The following is a 14,795-nucleotide window of genomic DNA, read 5'->3' as shown; positions in this document are numbered from 1 at the left end:
CTAAATTTTCGCGTGTACTTGATCACGCGAGTATTTATGTAAATTTTCGCTAAAAATGCCCTTGAAAATTCCCAAACTCTGCCTTGGAGATAGTTCAAGTAAATAGATCCTCCCAAAATGAAATGAAGCAATTTCTTTGGTTTGGAAGCAACGCATACTGGATCTAACCTGTAATGATGAAAGAGCATTTCCAATAGCGTTCAAATCTCTATGTAGTTTAAGATCTTCCAATTTTTGCTTCAATACTTTTGAAGTTTGGTTTGATAGGTCTTCAATTTCCTCATGTTTCTTACTCAACTTCAATAATTGCTTTTTCATCTGAAAAAAAAAACAAAAGAAATTGTGATACTTACCTGTCAGCTGAGAGGATTATCGTGTCGTCATAAACCTACTTGAAAGATATCATTACATTCATTTTACTGGTTTTCAAAACACTGTCTCAAAAAGTTGCCCAACATTTTCTTCTGAAGTCCAACTTTTCCATAAAAGTTAACTTGTTTATGTAAACATTGTTGTTTTACACTCTATTATGGATTTATTATAGATAACGGTTGATACAACTGACAAGGAAGATCGAAAGCCGACAATTTTGAAATCTTATGCGCCAAAAGTTACCCACTATGCGAAGTAGCAAAAAGAAAAACAGAAACGGAGACGGAGACGAAAAAGTGAGATTACTACCTTATCATTTTCGTTTTGGTCTTTCGAGTCTTGTACCATTCTTCGCAAATCGTCCACCAATCTTTTCTTCAACGCAATCTCTTTACTCTTCATTTCTAGATCTCCAATACTCAAACAAGTTGACGAATAATCAACTGCCGTATCCAATAGATGATTCAGCTCAGCCCTGGTGCTCTCCAACCACCCGTCGAGGTACTGAACATCAGAGTTGAAAGTCAATCGTCCTATTTTGATTTGCAAGCCTACTTGAAGAATCTTCAATTGTTTACTACATTCAGTGTATCGTGACTTCAATGCATTCACATGTTGCTCGAAGGTCTTGATACTTTTGCCAGGATATTCAGTAGCTAGTATGGATAACTTTTCGGCTAATTTGTTGATACCTTCTTTCAGTGATCTGGTGTCATTAATAACATGTCCAATACGTCTTACTTCCTCCCGAAGCGCTGATAGCGACTCTAGCTTTGCTAAATTTCTTTGAGAGCGCTTCATTGAATTCTGAATTTCGTTTAACCGCTCGTTGATATTACCAAGACTGTTCGTAAAGTCATGATACATAAGTAGTTTATTACTTTTCTTTGATCGTGATTCGATTTTGGCTCCCAGTTTTTGGTACATTATCTCCACCTTGTTTTTGACTTTCGTGATATTGGCGTGATGAGGGTGCTGCTCAAACGCTTTACATGATTCTGAAAATTTGTCATAAGTGACTTTCGCAGCTTGAAATTTGTGCTTTACAAATTGAATCCTCTCATTGTTGGCATTAGCCTGGTCATAAGTTAAAGCATTTTGTTCATCAGATGGAATCTGTTTTCCAATCTCTAAAATAGTAGTTTTGACTTGGTCAGCCTCAGAATAAAGCGTAAATAGTTGGTTGGAGTCTTGCAGCATTTTTTCTCGATATAAAGAACATTGTTCTAACTTCTTAAATTTTGATTTGATGATTTGGGCAGACTGTTTCAATACCGTTGATCCAAATTCTGCTGGGAGGTTGGCCAATTCTTTTAGATTCGACTTTTCAGATTCTCTTTCAGTATTATTCGAGTCTGGTTGGCCTTTGGTGAAAGTCTTCACTTCAGCAGAGCTTACATTCGAAGCTAAATTGTTTAAATCTCTAAGGAAAGGTTTTAATTTCTTTTTAAAATTGGAAATGTCTGTTTTGATTTTGCGGTGTTTCTTGACAGCAATATCTGAAGAATTCAAATCAGTTCCGTACTCGTTACTCATAACTGTGGATAGTTTGTTGTCAATGAACTCGAGGTGGTTATCACTCATCAGTAAAGCCTCAAAAATATCTTTTTGTCGATCATTTGAAATCATTTTATCGGCTAGAATGATATTCAAAGACTCTGACTTTTCTTGAATAAGCCTCAATTGGTTTTGGACAGTTTCTTGGTGGACTAGATCGTTGTTCAAGCAAGATTCACCAGCCGTGACCACATTCTTGAGACAGCTCTGATGAGCTCGAATCTGATCTTGCAGCATTTTCAATGATTTAGATATACTCAAAGCTTCGGTGATGGTTAATGGCTGAGCAAGATTTTGCAATAAATTTTCCTTTTCGTCCAGCCAAGAAATTTCCATTAAAGCATGAAGTTGGAATGACTGGAAATTAACTTCATTACATCGATCAAATTTAACATTCCGACATTTTTCCTGAATGGTTTTCAACTTTTGGCATAAATTCAATTTTCTTTGCGGTATGCTATCATGACAATGCTTACATTTTTCAAGTAGCCCGTCAACTTTAGTTTGGTGCAGATTCAATTCATTTTGAAGTTGTTCAACGTCACCAAGACATTTTTTCGCAAACGACAATGAAGCAATATCTGGTGACGATGACAATTTTTTATCGATACGTCCAAGTGATTCAGATAGCTCTGAACATTCATTGATAAGTTCATTCTGTTTTGAAAAAGTATCTATTTTCTTCTCTTTAACTTGTAGCAAATTCATCAAGGCCTGCCACGCTCCATCGGATGTCTCCATCTGGTCCGCAATTTGTACAGATGCAAAGTGACATTCCTCAAGGAAAAAAGACCCCTTTTCATCCAACTTTTCTTTAGCCACTTGTAAAGAACCGATAGATGTTTTGATAGAATCAAGATCTTTGACTCTCCTCTCCAAATTGTGTGAATCCACTTCATCGATATTTTCTAGTTTGTCTTGTTCACCTTTGATGGACTCTAAAACAGACTCACTTTCACGCATAAATTGCTCGAATGTGACCATTTCGAAAATGCTGTCTTCTATGTCCCTCAACTTTCTCTTAGCTTTATCAATCATTACTTGGATATGAGTCGGACAATCACCTCCATTGTTTCTCAACCGCCTTTCTTCGACACTTAATTGTCGAGTTAATTTTTCACTTTCCTTGGCAAGGTTACCAGAAGATATGCCCATAGTATCTCGTTGAAAATCAAGTTCCTCAACCAACGAAAGCAAATTCTGCAATTTCTGTTCCGTTTTACCAAACTGTTTTTGATGGTGTAATTCGTTAAACTTATTGGCAAGAGTTGAAGATTTATTTTCAATTAAAAGTTGGGTCTGGCCATAACTATCCTCTAATTCGTAATAAACCTGTTTTGAGTTGGGATGTGTCAAGTTTTCACCAAGCCTGATCAAATCTGATGCATTCTCAAGGCTAACCATAAACTCGTCTTTCAGGTTGTTCAGTAATTCTTGGTTCTTTTGAACTCCAACGAGATCATCGGATATTTCAATGTTCTGAAGAAGTTTTTGGTGTTCGTTCAATTCAACTAAAAGTTCCTTTGCATCCGTCATAAACCCGTGAACACCGTAGAGCGAAGAAAGTTCTTCACCATATACCGCAGAATCGTTGTCAAGTTGCCGTAAATCATTCTCAACAAAGTCTTTAAGAAATTCAAGATCAGATTTTTGTTTCTCTTCACCAAGTGTTTGCGAAAGATAATGGAATTCTCCTCTAAGTTTCTCGTTAGAAATTTTAAGTGCTTCCAAATGACGCTTGTTGTTTTGAAAATCCTTCTGAGCAGCTCGAATCGCGTTTAAACTGTCTAAAGAGGTCATATCGTCTTGAAACTTGGGCCTGATATTTGAGATGCTGGCCTTCAGTTTGTCGTAATTTTCCTTGAGTGTACGGCAACCATGAGTTTGATTGATATTGCGTTTCAAAGAGTCGTGTTTGCTAGATAGCTGATACATCAACTCAGCTGCTTTTTTTTGAAGGGCTGTATAATCCTTCATGCGATGCGATCTTTCACTCGGCAAATCTGTAGCTTTCCAGGTCAGATTCTCATGCAGATTTCTACATTTGTTAATGTCAGCATTCAATTTATTCCTTTTTCTTTCAATAATATGCGAATCGTCTACGAGCTCGAAGGAGGAGATGTAGCTCAAAGAAGAATTTGCGATGGCAAAAAATTCATGAAAACGTTCCTTTGTCTCGTAGAAACTCTGATCCACAAAAAGATCGCTTTTTAATGTTGACAACATGTCTTTCAGTAGCTGGTACTTCTCCTTGTTCTCATCGAACAATTTCATCAGATTATGGTAATTTGATTGCGAAGTTAAATTGACACACGAATTTGTACCAAAAGAAATGAACGGCTTTCCGTGCAAGCTAACAAGTAGCGTCTCATGTTCATTATCATTCCTGAGAGGAGGATATCCGTCAACTATTCGCAAAGGGAGTCGATGTTTCGTCAGGTTATGGATGATATCTGTTTGTTCCATCGAATTGGGAGCAGATTCCAAGTAGATAATCTAGGAGTAGAATAGATTAGTTAATGAGTTATCATCTTTTAGTTTTGATGAAACAAACAAACCCTATTCATGATATGCACCATTGGAATGTCTTCCGTTCCACCCAATAGCTGATTGGTTGAAAGTGACGTATTGACTGATTTTACGTCACTTCCAACCAATGAGCTATTGGTTCCGTGACGTAATGTTAGAAGACATTGCAGTGGTGCATATCATGAATTTACCCTCTATACAGTAAATTTTCTATGAATCTATAAATGGTTCATGAATCTTTAGAGGAATTAATTTCAAAATTAATTTTGACCCTCTTCCCTATGGCTTAATATGATGAATTTCAAAATATATGAAAAGTGAAAATTTAGTGATAGCAACAACCATCGTTTGCGTTGACTAAGGAATACGAGTTTAATCTAAACTGGCCATTGAGTTCACATACCATAAAGTAAACATTCACAAGATTACTTTGAAATAAGAATCATTTTCTTACACTCGTAAACTTCACTGTTTAGATATCAAAAGTCCCTTAAATCAGGATAGTTGGAAAAAGAAGAGAAACTACTCTTCGGAGAAATTTCCATAACTCGAACACGCATGAGGAATACAAATTTGTTCGAGTTAAGGAAACTTCGAGTTGCAAAGTCAGGTTTTTAAGGCATTGTTGAGTTCATTCCGTTTATTCTTATCTCCCAATTTTTAGGCATCTAAGATTATTAAACATAATACAAACCTCTCCTTTGCAAATCTTGCTACCGTCCGTTACAAAAGTCTTTTTGACCACTACTTTCTGTAGAAAGATCATATATTGGTTGTTTGAGATATCAACAAGGTCTTTCTTTTGCTCGTTAAATAGTATGATTTCTTTTTCAAACACTTGGACATCCATCGAGAGCTCTTTCAATTTCTTTTGAAATTCCTGTAGATAGAAATAGGTTTGAATTTAAATTTTAGGACTTACACATCTGTCAATCATATATTTGAGGTTCTAGTTTCTAAGGGTCGTATAACGGCGACTGTATGAAACCGTTGCATTTATACACTCACAGACATTTGACTTCATCCAACTTTTAATCGGCTCTAACCTAGTCACAGTGCAGCGTTGGTTGTATTGATTATTAATGCCAAATTTTGGAAAGTCGGAATAACTAATTAATTGCATTAGAATTGCAATTCGACGAACAAATGTAATATTTTTTAAAGAAGTTAAACCTAAAGAAAATCTAAACTTAGTGACTAAAATTTAAGCAACTCACGATAGTTTGATCGACGTTGCCTGGCGACGAAAAGGTATTCAATACATCGAGTTGTTCGTCAATCCAACTTATTGATTCCTTGATGTTAGACTCAAACTGAAAAATGCGGGATAAAAGATAACGTAATTTTATTTTATTAGGAGGCATTACTTTCTTTTTAAGTTAGCTTAGTCTGCATAGAAAGGTTTCAATTAAATACTAACTATTTCTTCATCTTCATTTCATAAATACAGCGAGATATACATGGGCTTTTCCAGAAAAAAACCGTATACCCCCTGTTGAGGAGGTCCATCATTTTGTGACTGGAAATGCTGCAACCCCCTGGAATTCCAGGCAATTTCAGGCTTAAATCCCTCTGGAATTCTGAATTTTAGTAGGATTTAAAAGGCTACCCCATGGAATTCCTGTTATTTTTGACAGATTTTTATATCTCCCTATGGAATTCCGCCACATATCAAACCTTACCCCCTTGGAACGGAAATGGACCTCCTCAACAGGGGGTATACGTTTTTTTCTGGAAAAGCCCAATGTACGTTAACATGTTTGTGGAGAATAAAAACTTGGAAAAAAGGCGACCCTTTAAATACAAATATCCTTTTCAATACACACCTTATGCGACAGACTATTGAAAGTAACTTGAATACTATGTTTGTCTACGGCTATTTTAACCAATCGCAATTCTTCTTTTAAGTCACGTGATAATTTCTCACATTTGGCCAAGTCTGCCGTTTGCGTTTTACACATGTTTCTCAGCCGTTCAAATAATTTCGAGCTACGATCGTCAGATTGTTTAACTTCATTCAGCAAGTTCTAAAATCAATGATTAAGGAATTTCAGGGGAAAAAATTTTGACGGGAATTCAATTTGGCGGATTTTGAATACCGGCAGAATTTCTTTCTTTAAGGTGTGATACAAATCGCGATATTCAACCTAAACGTTCGTATATAGTATTTTTAACTGGAAGGGTTAAAAAACCATTCCGCAATGACAATTAGCTATTACCTCATGTCTCAAGTTTTGGTTTTGATTGAATGCTTGTTTAGATGACCTTGATAGAAGAATTTGTTTTTCTTTCAAGAATATCAACTCATCTTGCAAATCGTCTTGTAGTTTCAATACCATTTTCAAACCTTCAAATTTGAGCTGCATGGTTTTAAGCTCATCTTCAAGAGCCTTTAAAAAGGTAATCAAAAATTAAATGACAATATACAAGGCTAAAAAATGATCTGGGGATTACCTTGAGATTCCACATTCCCGATATTTTGAACCAGAAATTCTTTTCTTCCGAATAGACGGAAGTTTAGTTTGCTATTTAGGTTGAATTTCTTCATTAGCAAGACGTGAGGGGTGTGGTGGACCTTTTTATTAGTAAGACGTGAGGAAGGAGGATTTTAAGTTATTAAGACGCGGGGAGGGTTATTCGGGAGACAAGTGTAATTTTTTAAGTCCAATAAGTGGGCATCTATTTCCGAGAATATCATCCCACCTTTATGTGCTCCACTGCATCATCGAGCGACGTCTTCAATCTTCCCACAAAAAGGTTTTGTTCCCGCAAACAAATCTGCGCACGACCTTGAATATCTTGTAATTGATTTTTCTTGTTTTTCAACTTCGAAAGTTGGTGTTGATTTTCCTGGAGTAAAACCTCAACATCCATGATGTTTGTATATGGTGGATCTTTTCGTATCAAAAGCTGAAACAAAACAAGTTGAAAAGATTTCCGTTATGATATACCGGGTGCGGCAGAAAGAAAGTTTCCCTCTTTCAAGATAATTTGAAATCTACATACATTTTGTCCGGAAAAAAAATACCGGGCTTACAGTATATTTAAAAAAGTGCTACAACAGGGAACAAACCATTATGTTTAAGACAGTAGTCATCAAATTACTTACTGAGAATTGTTTCAGATCTGAGTTCAAATTATTAATATCGTCGAGCACTGCAACAACTTTCTGTAAAGAGTTCAGTGTCTTTTTCTTCGCTGTGATCTTCTTGGAAACATTGCACCAGAAGCTCTGCAGCTTTTGCACCCTAGAATGCGAGTGATAAACAAGAAAATCAGTCATTTTGGCCATTCATTTTAAGTATCGCGAGGAAATCGATTCCATTATATTTGGCATTACTTCCAATTCGACATAATTTCATTGAAAAGCACAAAGGAAAGACCGAAAGTTGCTCTTCCATTTGTTAAAAAATGTTGTTTAAGTAAATGGTAGCAATACGTTAAATGATGTGCTTTAAGAAAAACGTAAACGACGTGTAAACGACTATATTCAACATTCTTTAATTTCATAAGCTAGCGTTTTCTTTGAAGGTATTTCGCTCTTGTATTCACTTTCTAGCCTGTAAAAAGCCTTTAGGACAGATTATGAAATTCAAATCTTCAAATTACTCGTGATCAAACGAGAATTTCAATCTGGATCCTTGAATACATCTGAGCATTTGAGTATCAAAGATTTCTTCGATGTCTTTTTCAACACAAGATATAATTATTTGTAAAATCTTTTTACAAGCATCGACTCTCTAAGAAACTATTTCACCTACCTATTAACCAAAGAATTGACGTCATGATACCTCAAAGCCTTAATCTCTTCTACCAATTGATTGAGCTTATTTATTCGTATTTGCTAAAAATATGAAATAGAAGCAATTTAGTCATTTTATTGATATATTGATTTACCGATTTATTTGATATTTAGAAAGTGAAATGAAAATTTAAGCCCGAATTTAAACAGATTTTCAGGAGCTGTTACGCTCAAAGTCTAGTTTATCAGTAACTTTTGAATGATTAAAACTGGATTTTAGATCGATAGTCTTAGTGGAACCACAGGAATTACATCAAATTCTCATCTAAGTTGACCTTGTCACAACTGAACAGTAATGAAGCTTACCTGTGCTTTAATATCAGTTTCCATGCCTTGTAAACGTCTCGAATGAGTTTTGACTTCTTGTTGGGCAATCTCATTAAATGACTTATCATTATCTATCAGTGTGCATTTATCGTTAAGCCATGTCTCGCGCAGTCTGGCCTGAAGAGAAATAGAAAATGTTGTTAAGCCGGCTAACTTTCTGAAGTTATTCAACAATTTCACGTTTCGTGTTGTTGTTTTTTGGTTTCATTTTTCTGAGAAAAGACCGAGAACAAGCAACATGCTGAATGGACCTACCTGATGATGAGAATCAGATAAAAATAGGACAAATTGCAAGAGAGTAAAAAAGTGTAGTGAGCAGCTTGAATAAATTACTGTGAGTATCACAGCTCAAATTAATATCGACCTGTCTGCCTGTGAAGTATAGTTCATTCAAGTCGTATGACTTATAGTTGTAGATACTGGGGTGAATAAACATTTTAGCAAGTCCAGAAAACCCCATTTTAGGCACTTTTTGGCCCAAATTTGCCTAAATTAATTTTTTTTCAAAAATCGGGATCCATCACTTTTTGGGAATCACCATTTTGCATCACTGTGAAAAAAATCAGAAAAAACTAATGATCCCGAGAAAAGCTGGTAACAGACGAACGAACGAACGAACATCAGTTAATTTAAAGGACCGCCGGGGTAGGTCCAAAAAGGAAAGAAAATTAGAGTCAAAGGCGAAATTCAAAATGCACTAAAGCCGACAGTAAACTAATAATAAATGACAAAAACAATCAGTGGCGCGTGCGAGGAAATGGATATTTTTCAAACTTTTTACCAAAACAAATCTCAACCGAAAGGAAATAAAAGGGAAATCTTTAGTCCTACACGTGTTTCTTTCGTTTGCGATCATTGAAATTGACATTGAGAAAAATTTACTAATTCTTATAAAAAAGTGTTTTTAAAAGCTCTACTTCTAGTCTCTCCAAATTACTATACTAGAGTATTATAATCATCAAAGGGCCTGTCTGATGAAGGATTTTTAAATATTTCCTATCTATATAGGAAATATTTTGTTAAAACGGTAATTTTTCTCCTTCTTCTTCTTCTTCTCCTTCAAGTCTAACGCCGGTTTTGGTCAATTTCGTGAGTTTGTACACGAGTCTCTTTTTAAATCAAGCTCCGGCGGTAAAAACAGTAGGATGTTCTTTTTTCGAGGCGGAAGACGTCATTTCTTCGAGAAACGTCTGTGGTAAATATCCGTACGGCGCTCTATTCTCCTTGTCTATCGGGCAACGTCGGCCGTTTTAGAAGCGTATTGTTGATCGGACCATACTGCTTTGTTTCTAGCTGTCAAAACAAAGATGGCAGAAAATAGACAACAACTTTTGCTCTTTCGCTACTTTTCTTGGCTTTGGTTTAAATGCTTTGATGAGTTGAATTGGATCATGATTTTTGTACGATTGTCACAAGGAATGGTCGATAGTGAACTTTTCATAATATTCCTTTCTGGATTTGATGTTTCGTTTACATTCTGTTGGTTTGAAATGGAATGAGAGATGATACAATCTCTTGCGTCTTGGTCTTGGAAAAACAGGACATTTTATCAACTTTCACAACAAACTAACTTCAATTTTGTTTGTATATTTACATAAATCATACGAAGGCAAGTGACTGTGAATAAATCTGACCATGTTATACCTGAAAAATTACATGTTGCAATATGAAAAAAGTTTGCACCCAGCGTGCAACGGATGCAATGCCGGCAATGCAATGTTTTTTTTATCTAGAACAATGAATTAACTGCTGGGGTTAGTGACAGTTTTAAAGCTGATAACCGGATCCGGAACACCACGGCCCCAATATGAAGAATGTTATGTTAATACTTCTTAAAAGGTTTATTGCATTGAATATGGATGTTAATAATATGAAAACACCTCACATTTACAATCAAAATTTTTCTTGAACTTGGAGATTTTCTTCCCCGCGTGCATTTTAAAACGTGGAAAACTTTAGTTGTGAATTTAGAGATCTTTTGCAACGTGTGTTTTAAACGTGGAAACTTTTGTCGTGAATTTGGAGATTTTCTTACCGTCAACTGCTCCAACTTGGGACTATCTGACAAAACATGGGACGGCAATTTGGCCACCATTTCACCGAACCTCCAAAGTCATTTGATTTGAGTTAATGAACGGCGTATTAAAAAAATGGCAAAACGATGGAGCGTTTGACGTCACTCGCGCGGCAAGTTACACACGGGTTATTTGTTAATCCCATCGGGTGATAGGCGGTTATGCAGCGGGCGTTCTCTAATTCTACAATCGGCGCTATCAGTGAAAGTTATCGTGACATGTTATGAAAGGAAGTATGATTGATAAACTTGGTGGAGTTATCAAAACAAATTTGTTGTCAAAGAGATTTATTTAACAAGTTAGTAGTGAAAATACAGACCAGATATCAAACAGTCCCATGTTTCGACCAATCGTCCCAAGTTAAAGCAGTTGATGGTAAGTACACTTAAAATGTGGAAACTTTTGTGATAAATTTGGAGATTGTCTTACACGTGCATCCAAAACGTGGAAAACTTTTGTCGTGAACTTGACATCTTCTTCCACATGCAATTAAAAAATGAAGAAAACCCAAGTGATCTCCTGGCATGACAATTTATTTTTTTTTTTGACATTTTTTTGGAAATTTTGATTGTTATCAAGTATGTGACATTTTTTGCTCTTGCAGCATGCTTTTGGAAATCATAAAATGGCTTCTGTTAGGGGAATTTTTTCCTATCGACATTCTTTCAGATTATGAAATGTTTCCCAGTATATAAAAATGAGATTTTTTTTTTTGCATGCTGTCCGAAAATATGAAATTGTTTCCCTGTTTTGAAAGATTTTTACTTTTTAGCACGTACATTATTTCAAAACTCCAAAAGTTACTTTAAATTTTTACATTTTTTACAATATTTTATATATGAAAGTATAATGCAAAATATTTCATCTTATTTTGAAAATATATAAAATTTTCTTTGGTTTTCTTACTGTGAAATATTCTCCTTTTTGTCATTCTTTCATTTTAAATATTTGCCCTTTTTGGAAATTTCTGGAAATCACCGCTTAAAATAATAATTATATAATCAGGTCTTTTGATGTGTTCAACAACACTCTACTTGGCGGTACGACGCCGGGTGACCGCTAGTATAATACTAAAATCCATTTAAAGTCCACCTAACGAAAATTAAAGTTCCAGCCAATTTGATTACTGCATTGTTGTTCTCAGTCGGGTTCAGCTTAGATATATTCCGTGATCCGTAGCTTTGAACCTACAGTCATCTTATAAATAATCCTGTAAATACTGGCAATAACATAAATGGAATTTTGAAATTCTTAGGGGCTTGTGTTGCTTGATGTTATCTGAGAGTTAAAGCACTTTGAAATCTTTTGAGGACATCAATTATTGTTTAAACATTTGTAAAGGAAATATTTATCCGCATCTTTGCGGCTCTTGTTTCATATACATTACCTTTTGCGCGAACCTTTTCAAGAGTTGATTGATCCGATCATGCCTAAATAAAAATAGATGGAATAAAAAATAGATACAAAAACAATAAATGAAAGAGGAGGCATTCGCAACTTAACGAAAACAACTTTAAACGTCAACGAGAGATAAAAAGAGTTTATTTTTAAAATCAAACTGATATTCCTGAGTTTTCGCTATTTATACTTTCAACAAAACAAAATTTAGATTTAAACAAAAGCCCCCTAAGCCTTTCCAGGCCTTTCCCCAGTTTCGACTCTCTCCTAAACATTTCTCAAATCTTTACTTGGAAAACACCTAGCAAAAAGGTACAGTTGACTCCCATTAATTCGAGCTCATACAGGGAATCTTATTTAATCGAATTACAGAGTGATTCGAATTGTAACAAGCTAGATGCTAATAGGACGTACCTGATGATGAAAGTTAGATAGCAATAAGGAGAAAAATGAAAATAATCAGTCAGAAAATATAGCGTTTAGCGAAGATGCATAGCGCATTAAATTTCATCATTAATTGCTGATGGGGGGGAGGGAAGGCGAGTAGGGAAAAAATAGAAAGTTCCGGTTGCAAAAATCAGTTCTATTGACAATTGAATAATTCTTCATGGTGGACATTGTTACAAGGAAAAAGCCCAATGAAAATCTGCAAAAACAGCGATTTCCGGCAAATTTCCGGTATTTTCGGCCGGAAAATCTTTTTTCTCAAAAATCAGACTCGGCCATGTCTTGGGCATTGCTAATACGCATATTTGTGCAAAATGTAAATAAATGTATAATTCTCGGGGAATTCATATCATTTAAAACTTTTGTACTTTTCCTTTTACCGTCTTCGTTCGCAAAGAGGACGTCGAAAAAGAATTTGCAAGTTGTCTTGAGACTTGAAAACGTCCATCAATTACCCTATTAAAATTCACTATTCCCATGAAAAAATTGATATGAAAAGAATAGAATCTAGTTGAAGTCCAGATATCAATCCCTTAGAGGGCTTTCTTTTTGTTGAATCTTGCCGTACCTTTTAAAAGTTAACGGTCCCTACTGACGCAAATGACTCGGGGCCCTTTTTGTAGAATGGCAAAAAGATTACGTTAGATTCAGACGAGCTTGTGGATAGCTTTAGCATGAAACCTTGTGTCCCCTTCTCACTTTTGGACAAAATATAACATGTACCTTGAAAGTTCTTGTCTGATCATGAGATCTCTCTGATGTTCAGCTACTTCCAGGATACTCCATTCTTTTTGGATGTTGCATAGCAACAGATGGTTTGGTGGTTGGTAACACTTTTGTTGATTGGCTTGTTGCAGTAGACGCAGATTCAAAAAATGAGCTTCTATATCTACCCACCTTGAATACCTACGAGAGAGGAAAGATATTATGATCGGAACTCATCTCCGAGCAGATCCTGATTTCTCTGCATACTCTAAAGGTCATGGCTAGATAATGATTAGCTATCAAAAGACAACAGGATTTTCAAAAGTTTCATATCATCTCATTCGCCGCATCTCTTTAAAAGAGAGAGTCGTGCAAGCAGAAAGGATCTGTTGTGAGTAGACTGAGATAGGGCACACGCTACAAGCGATGCCATAACCAATGATAGGTAAACCGAAATTTTCAACTCAGAATTTGGGTGTCTGCTGAAATTGGGTTCATAGGTAGGGGGTAAAAATAACAGGTCACTAAAACTTAGAAACAATGAATATCCGAGGCTGTATTAGAATTAAACAGGTGTAAAAGAATTTACTCAAATTTACTCAAATGCAGATCTGAAAACAAGTCTATCCAATCGTTGAAAGATTCGAATAATAATTGAATAACGGGACATATTTTTCACGATTCTTCAGCTTCGGGGACCGATGCTTTAGTTCGAATTACATGAAAGATTAGAATTAAAAATATTTGAATTTGAGAAAGTTGACTGTATCAGGTTATATATATAAGAAAGTGCTCTTGATAATTTAAAAATAAGAGTAAATTTGAAAGCACCTTGCAGGTTTTTCATTATTTCGGAACTGTTTGAATCGATGAATATCTCTCTTTAGTTCTTGTGGCGTATCTGCTAGTGGTCGTTTCAATTCTTCGCTTTTCACTTTTATCCACGCTAACATCTCACTCAAATTATGCTCGTAATCTTCCCTCATATTGTTGATCCTTTGTAGCTCAGATACAAACTATATAGAGCAAAATAAGAGATAAAGTAAAAAAGTCCTGCTCTATCTTGACAACCTTATCTACGGAAGGCTCCATGAGGAGGTCTGGAGATAAATTCATTAGTTTGGCTGGGAAAATGGAACGAGCATAAGTGTGTGAATCTAAGTCTATTTTATAAGCGAATGTCATTGGAGTGACCATGAAATATTGCCCTCTTCAGCAATAAGAGCCACTTTAAAAAAAATCATTATTAACAAGAGACAAGCCTATAACTCGCTCTGTTTTTTTTCCAATATTTCTTTGTCGTGTTCGTCGCCCTATAAAAAGTGATGAAACCTACCTTGACCAATCGTTTCTCACTGGTCTTTTCATTTTTAGCTTTAGCGAAATATTGATACATGAGTACAACGTAAGCCATGATCGACTTCTCTTCAGGTCGCATAACATCAATATCTAAAATCAAGAGAAGAAAAGTACTATCTTCAATCATTTGAGAAATATTTCGGCGGTTGTTTCATCATCAATAGATAAGCGGTCGTAAGGTAAAGATTTTTGATCGTATATTCTTTTCCGCTCTTCCAAATGGC

The 14,795-nt window shown here is 35.5% G+C and overlaps 1 protein-coding gene across 1 annotated transcript in view; it reads right to left on the bottom strand.

Moving 5' to 3' along the window:
- Positions 1–14,795, bottom strand: part of LOC136823685 (spectrin beta chain, erythrocytic-like) — a 44,010-nt gene that overhangs the window by 20,397 nt on the left and 8,818 nt on the right. Inside the window, exons 8-21 of the mRNA XM_067079852.1 lie at positions 14,549–14,661; positions 14,044–14,228; positions 13,231–13,413; positions 12,050–12,092; positions 8,567–8,704; positions 8,220–8,302; positions 7,568–7,706; positions 7,162–7,368; positions 6,678–6,848; positions 6,285–6,485; positions 5,676–5,771; positions 5,153–5,338; positions 682–4,425; positions 169–318 (exon numbers count right to left, since the gene is read on the bottom strand). Of these exons, the coding sequence (XP_066935953.1) occupies positions 169–318; positions 682–4,425; positions 5,153–5,338; positions 5,676–5,771; positions 6,285–6,485; positions 6,678–6,848; positions 7,162–7,368; positions 7,568–7,706; positions 8,220–8,302; positions 8,567–8,704; positions 12,050–12,092; positions 13,231–13,413; positions 14,044–14,228; positions 14,549–14,661 (5,639 nt within the window). The remainder of the gene's footprint in view (positions 1–168; positions 319–681; positions 4,426–5,152; positions 5,339–5,675; positions 5,772–6,284; positions 6,486–6,677; positions 6,849–7,161; positions 7,369–7,567; positions 7,707–8,219; positions 8,303–8,566; positions 8,705–12,049; positions 12,093–13,230; positions 13,414–14,043; positions 14,229–14,548; positions 14,662–14,795) is intronic.

Source organism: Clytia hemisphaerica, unplaced genomic scaffold, assembly GCF_902728285.1.
Source record: "Clytia hemisphaerica strain Z4C2 unplaced genomic scaffold, Clytia hemisphaerica genome assembly, whole genome shotgun sequence".
In the NCBI taxonomy this organism is placed as follows: domain Eukaryota; kingdom Metazoa; phylum Cnidaria; class Hydrozoa; order Leptothecata; family Clytiidae; genus Clytia; species Clytia hemisphaerica.
This window is presented reverse-complemented; position numbering and strand designations above follow the sequence as displayed.